Source organism: Procambarus clarkii, chromosome 44 (assembly GCF_040958095.1).
Source record: "Procambarus clarkii isolate CNS0578487 chromosome 44, FALCON_Pclarkii_2.0, whole genome shotgun sequence".
NCBI lineage: Eukaryota > Metazoa > Arthropoda > Malacostraca > Decapoda > Cambaridae > Procambarus > Procambarus clarkii.
Window position 1 is genome coordinate 26,981,260 of NC_091193.1, and position 7,500 is coordinate 26,988,759.

General features: G+C 55.5%; 1 protein-coding gene across 1 annotated transcript in view; it reads right to left on the reverse strand.

Moving 5' to 3' along the window:
- The window catches only part of LOC123745203 (serine/arginine repetitive matrix protein 2), a 213,202-nt gene that overhangs the window by 147,844 nt on the left and 57,858 nt on the right, over nt 1–7,500 (reverse strand). The window contains 2 exon segments of the mRNA XM_069300861.1: nt 3,469–3,581; nt 3,584–3,626. Coding sequence (XP_069156962.1) covers nt 3,469–3,581; nt 3,584–3,626 — 156 coding nt within the window.

Genomic DNA, 7,500 nt, shown 5'->3' on the forward strand with positions numbered 1-7,500 from the left:
AGCCCGTGACAGCTGACTAACTCCCAGGTACCTAATTACTGCTAGGTAAACAGGGCATCAGGGTGTAAGAAACTGTCCATTGTGTCTCTCCGGCGCCCGGGATCGAACCCGGGACAACAGGATCACGTGTCCAGTGTTCTGTCCGCTCAGCTGTCGGCTCCGGCGGTGTGTTTACAGGAGTCCCTGCCATGCTACTCTCTGGCACCTGGGGACAGGTCCCTGGGCCAGAGTCTGAGGAGGGCCTGTTTTTAGCTTTTTATCTCCTCTTGTGCTGCACTTAGTTCTATCTGCAGCTTACTTATAGTTTCCCTCAGGTCCTTCAATTCCCACTGACTTCCTTCCATGCCTTAGCAATCATCTCCATGTGTGACTCGTCCTCTTCCTCTCTTCGCTCGCTAATGGTGGCGGCATTATCCAGCATTTAGCAACTGCTTATGTACTATGACTAAGTACTGTGTACATGGGTACTGCGTGAACATTGGCAGTGTGTGTATATGGGCAGTGTGAGTACATGGGCAGTGTGTGTACATAGAAAGTGTGTGTACATGGGCAATGTGTGTACATGGACAGTGTGTGACATGGGCAGTGTGTGTACATGGGCAGTGTGTGTACATGGACAGTGTGTGTACATAGGCAGTGTGTGTACATAGGCAGTGTGTGTACATGGGTAGTGTGTGTACATGGACAGTGTGTGTGTACATAGGCAGTGTGTGTACATGGACAGTGTGTGTACATGGGCAGGTGTGTACATGGGCAGGTGTGTACATGGGCAGGTGTGTACATGGGCAGGTGTGTACATGGGCAGGTGTGTACATGGGCAGTGTGTGTATATGAATAGGGTGTGTACATGGGTAGTGTGAGTACATGGGCAGTGTGAGTACAGGGCAGAGTGTGTACATGCGCAGTGTTAGTACATGGGCAAGGTGTGTACATGGGCAGTGTGTGTACATGAACAGTGTGTGTACATGGGCAGAGTGAGTACAGGGGCAGGTGTGTACATGGGCAGGTGTGTACATGGGCAGTGTGTGTACATGGGCAGTGTGTGTACATGGGCAGTGTGTGTACATAGGCAGTGTGTGTACATGGTAGTGTGAGTACATGGGCAGTGTGTGTACATGGGCAGTGTGTGTACATGGGCAGTGTGTGTACATGGGCAAGGTGTGTACATGGACAGTGTGTGTACATGAACAGTGTGTGTACATGGACAGATGTTACATGGGCAGTGTGTGTACATGGGCAGGTGTGTACATGGGCAGTGTGTGTACATGGACAAGGTGTGTACATGGGCAGTGTGTGTACATGAACAGTGTGTGTACATGGGCAGAGTGAGTACAGGGGCAGGTGTGTACATGGGCAGTGTGTACATGGGCAGGTGTGTACATGGGCAGTGTGTGTACATGGGCAGTGTGTGTACATAGGCAGTGTGTGTACATGGGTAGTGTGAGTACATGGGCAGTGTGTGTACATGGGCAGTGTGTGTACATGGGCAGTGTGTGTACATGGGCAAGGTGTGTACATGGACAGTGTGTGTACATGGGCAGTGTGTGTACATGGACAGTGTGTGTACATGGGCAGTGGTGTACATGGACAGTGTGTGTACATGGGCAGTGTGTGTACATGGGCAGTGTGTGTACATGGACAGTGTGTGTACATAGGCAGTGTGTGTACATGGACAGAGTGTGTACATAGGCAGTGTGTGTACATGGGTAGTGTGAGTACATGGGCAGTGTGAGTACATGGGCAGAGTGTGTACATGGGCAGTGTTAGTACATGGGCAGAGTGTGTACATGGGCAGGTGTGTACATGGGCAGTGTGTGTACATGGGCAGGTGTGTACATGGGCAGTGTGTGTACATGGGCAGGTGTGTACATGGGCAGGGTGTGTACATGGGCAGGGTGTGTACATGGGCAGGGTGTGTACATGGGCAGGGTGTGTACATGGGCAGGGTGTGTACATGGGCAGGGTGTGTACATGGGCAGGTGTGTACATGGGTAGTGTGTGTACATGGGCAGTGTGAGTATATGGGCAGTGTGTGTACATGGACAGTGTGTGTACATGGACAGTGTGTGTACATGGACAGTGTGTGTACATGGGCAGATGTGTACATGGGCAGTGTGTGTACATGGGCAGTGTGTACATGGGCAGTGTGTGTACATGGGGCAGTGTGTGTACATGGGCAGTGTGTGTACATGGGCAGGTGTGTACATGGGCAGATGTGTACATGGGCAGGTGTGTACATGGGCAGGTGTGTACATGGGCAGGTGTGTACATGGGCACTTGTGTACATGGGCAGTGTGTGTACATGGGCAGGTGTGTACAGGAAGGTGTGTACATGGGCAGGTGTGTACATGGGCAGTGTGTGTACATGGGCAGTGTGTGTACATGGGCAGTGTGAGTACATGGGCAGGTGTGTACATGGGCAGGTGTGTACATGGGCAGGTGTGTACATGGGCAGGTGTGTACATGGGCAGTGTGTGCACATGGGCAGGGTGTGTACATGGATAGGGTGTGTACATGGGCAGTGTGTACATGGGCAGTTGTGTACATGGGCAGTGGTGTGTACATGGGCAGGGTGTGTACATGGGTAGGGTGTGTACATGGACAGTGTGTGTACATGGGCAGGGTGTGTACATGGGCAGTGTGTGTACATGGGCAGTGTGTGTACATGGGCAGGTGTGTACATGGGCAGGTGTGTACATGGGCAGGTGTGTACATGGGCAGGTGTGTACATGGGCAGTGTGTGTACATGGATAGGGTTTGTACATGGATAGGGTGTGTACATGGGTAGGGTGTGTACATGGGCAGTGTGTGTACATGGGCAGTGTGTGTATATGGGCAGGGTGTGTACATGGGTAGGGTGTGTACATGGGCAGAGTGTGTACATGGGCAGTGTGTGTACATGGGCAGGGTGTGTACATGGGTAGGGTGTGTACATGGGCAGTGTGTGTACATGGGCAGGTGTGTACATGGGCAGTGTGTGTACATGGGCAGGGTGTGTACATGGGCAGTGTGTGTACATGGGCAGGGTGTGTACATGGGTAGGGTGTGTACATGGGCAGTGTGTGTACATGGGCAGTGTGTGTACATGGGTAGGGTGTGTACATGGGCAGTGTGTGTACATGGGCAGTGTGTGTACATGGGCAGTGTGTGTACATGGGCAGGTGTGTACATGGCAGTGTGTGTACATGGCAGTGTGTGTACATGGGTAGGGTGTGTACATGGGCAGGTGTGTACATGAGCAGTGTGTGTACATGGGCAGTGTGTGTACATGGGCAGGTGTGTACATGGGCAGTGTGTGTACATGGGCAGTGTGTGTACAGGGGCAGGTGTGTACATGGGCAGGTGTGTACATGGGCAGTGTGTGTACATGGGCAGTGTGTGTACATGGGCAGGTGTGTACATGGGCAGGTGTGTACATGGGCAGTGTGTGTACATGGGCAGAGTGTGTACATGGGCAGGTCCCCTCACCTGTGATGCCTTGGCCGCTCTGATGGCCCGAAGGAACTCCTGGTGCTTCTCCCGCCACTTGGACTTGGGGTTGGACTTGCGCTCCGGGGACTTGGCCCGCCCGGCCCGCCCGGCGGCACGTCCGACGCCTCCCCTCGCTGCCTAGTCGAGTTGAAGCTCTGTGGGAGTGCAGGATGGATGAGTTGACGGTGGTGGTGGATGAGTTGACGGTGGTGGTGGATGAGTTGATGGTGGTGGATGAGTTGACGGTGGTGGTGGATGAGTTGACGGTGGTGGATGAGTTGACGGTGGTGGATGAGTTGACGGTGGTGGTGGATGAGTTGACGGTGGTGGTGGATGAGTTGGCGGTGGTGGTGGATGAGTTTGACGGTGGTGGTGGATGAGTTGATGATGGTGGTGGATGAGCTGACGGTGGTGGTGGTGGATGAATTGACGGTGGTGGATGAGTTGACGGTGGTGGTGGATGAGTTGACGGTGGAGGTGGATGAGTTGACGGTGGAGGTGGATGAGTTGACGTTGGTGGTGGATGAGTTGACGGTGGTGGTGGATGAGTTGACGGGGGTGGTGGATGAGTTGACGGTGGAGGTGGATGAGTTGACGGGGGTGGTGGATGAGTTGACGGGGGTGGTGGATGAGTTGACGGTGGTGGGGTGGATGAGTTGACGGTGGTGGATGAGTTGACGGTGGTGGATGAGTTGACGGTGGTGGATGAGTTGACGGTGGTGGTGGATGAGTTGACGGAGGTGGATGAGTTGACGGTGGTGGTGGATGAGTTGACGGTGGTGGTGGGGATTGACGGTGGTGGTGGATGAGTTGACGGTGGTGGTGGATGAGTTGACGGTGGTGGTGGATGAGTTGATGGTGGTGGTGGATGAGCTGACGGTGGTGGTGGTGGATGAGTTGACGGTGGTGGTGGTGGATGAGTTGACGGTGGTGGTGGATGAGTTGACGGGGAGGTGGATGAGTTGACGGTGGAGGTGGATGAGTTGACGGTGGTGGTGGATGAGTTGACGGTGGTGGTGGATGAGTTGACGGGGGTGGTGGATGAGTTGACGGTGGAGGTGGATGAGTTGACGGGGTGGTGGATGAGTTGACGGGGGTGGTGGATGAGTTGACGGTGGTGGATGAGTTGACGGTGGTGGTGGATGAGTTGACGGTGGTGGTGGATGAGTTGACGGTGGTGGTGGATGAGTTGACGGTGGTGGTGGATGAGTTGACGGTGGTGGTGGATGAGTTGATGGTGGTGGTGGATGAGCTGACGGTGGTGGCGGATGAGTTGACGGTGGTGGTGGATGAGCTGACGGTGGTGGTGGATGAGTTCACTGACAGCAGGGTGAAGGAAGCCTCACTGACAGCAGGGTGAAGGAAGCCTCACTGACAGCAGGGTGAAGGAAGCCTCACTGACAGCAGGGTGAAGGAAGCTCACTGACAGCAGGGTGAAGGAAGCCTCACTGACAGCGGGGTGAAGGAAGCCTCACTGACAGCAGGGTAAGGAAGCCTCACAGACAGCGGGGTGAAGGAAGCCTCACAACAGCGGGGTGAAGGAAGCCTCACTGACAGCAGGGTGAAGGAAGCCTCACAGACAGCAGGGTGAAGGAAGCCTCACAGACAGCAGGGTGAAGGAAGCCTCACAGACAGCGGGGTGAAGGAAGCCTCACAGACAGCAGGGTGAAGGAAGCCTCAATGACAGCAGGGTGAAGGAAGCCTCACTGACAGCAGGGTGAAGGAAGCCTCACTGACAGCAGGGTGAAGGAAGCCTCAAAGACAGCGGGTGAAGGAAGCCTCACAGACAGCGGGGTGAAGGAAGCCTCACAGACAGCAGGGTGAAGGAAGCCTCACAGACAGCAGGGTGAAGGAAGCCTCACAGACAGCAGGGTGAAGGAAGCCTCACTGACAGCAGGGTGAAGGAAGCCTCACAGACAGCAGGGTGAAGGAAGCCTCACAGACAGCAGGGTGAAGGAAGCCTCACAGACAGCGGGGTGAAGGAAGCCTCACAGACAGCAGGATGAAGGAAGCCTCACAGACAGCAGGGTGAAGGAAGCCTCACAGACAGCAGGGTGAAGGAAGCCTCACAGACAGCAGGGTGAAGGAAGCCTCAATGACAGCAGGGTGAAGGAAGCCTCACTGACAGCAGGGTGAAGGAAGCCTCACTGACAGCAGCGTGAAGGAAGCTTCACAGACAGCGGGGTGAAGGAAGCCTCACAGACAGCAGGGTGAAGGAAGCCTCACAGACAGCAGGGTGAAGGAAGCCTCAATGACAGCAGGGTGAAGGAAGCCTCACTGACAGCAGGGTGAAGGAAGCCTCACAGACAGCGGGGTGAAGGAAGCCTCACAGACAGCAGGGTGAAGGAAGCCTCACAGACAGCAGGGTGAAGGAAGCCTCACAGACAGCAGGGTGAAGGAAGCCTCAATGACAGCAGGGTGAAGGAAGCCTCACAGACAGCAGGGTGAAGGAAGCCTCAATGACAGCAGGGTGAAGGAAGCCTCAATGACAGCAAGGTGAAGGAAGCCTCACTGACAGCAGGGTGAAGGAAGCCTCACTGACAGCAGGGTGAAGGAAGCCTCACAGACAGCAGGGTGAAGGAAGCCTCACAGACAGCAGGGTGAAGGAAGCCTCACTGACAGCAGGGTGAAGGAAGCCCACTGACAGCAGGGTGAAGGAAGCCTCACTGACAGCAGGGTGAGGGAAGCCTCACTGACAGCAGGGTGAAGGAAGCCTCACTGACAGCAGGGTGAAGGAAGCCTCACAGACAGCAGGGTGAGGAAGCCTCACAGACAGCAGGGTGAAGGAAGCCTCAATGACAGCAGGGTGAAGGAAGCCTCAATGACAGCAGGGTGAAGGAAGCCTCACAGACAGCAGGGTGAAGGATGCCTCACAGACAGCAGGGTGAAGGAAGCCTCAATGACAGCAGGGTGAAGGAAGCCTCACAGACAGCAGGGTGAAGGAAGCCTCACTGACAGCGGGGTGAAGGAAGCCTCACTGACAGCGTGGTGAAGGAAGCCTCGCTGACAGCAGGTGAAGGAAGCCTCACTGATAGCGGGGTGAAGGAAGCCTCACAGACAGCAGGGTGAAGGAAGCCTCACTGACAGAGGGTGAAGGAAGCCTCAGTGACAGCACGGTGAAGGAAGCCTCACAGACAGCGGGGTGAAGGAAGCCTCAGTGACAGCAGGGTGAAGGAAGCCTCACAGACAGCGGGGTGAAGGAAGCCTCACTGACAGCAGGTGAAGGAAGCCTCACAGACAGCAGGGTGAAGGAAGCCTCACTGACAGCGGGGTGAAGGAAGCCTCACTGACAGCGTGGTGAAGGAAGCCTCGCTGACAGCAGGGTGAAGGAAGCCTCACTGACAGCGGGGTGAAGGAAGCCTCAGTGACAGCAGGGTGAAGGAAGCCTCACAGACAGCGTGGTGAAGGAAGCCTCAGTGACAGCAGGGTGAAGGAAGCCTCACTGACAGCGGGGTGAAGGAAGCCTCACTAACAGCAGGGTGAAGGAAGCCTCACTGACAGCGGGGTGAAGGAAGCCTCACAGACAGCAGGGTGAAGGAAGCCATCGCTGACAGCAGGGTGAAGGAAGCCTCACTGACAGCGGGGTGAAGGAAGCCTCACAGACAGCAGGGTGAAGGAAGCCTCACTGACAGCGGGGTGAAGGAAGCCTCACTGACAGCGTGGTGAAGGAAGCCTCGCTGACAGCAGGGTGAAGGAAGCCTCACTGACAGCGGGGTGAAGGAAGCCTCAGTGACAGCAGGGTGAAGGAAGCCTCACAGACAGCGGGGTGAAGGAAGCCTCAGTGACAGCAGGGTGAAGGAAGCCTCACAGACAGCAGGGTGAAGGAAGCCTCAGTGACAGCAGGGTGAAGGAAGCCTCACTGACAGCGGGGTGAAGGAAGCCTCAGTGACAGCAGGGTGAAGGAAGCCTCACAGACAGCAGGGTGAAGGAAGCCTCAGTGACAGCAGGGTGAAGGAAGCCTCACTGACAGCGGGGTGAAGGAAGCCTCAGTGACAGCAGGTGAAGGAAGCCTCACTGACAGCGGGGTTA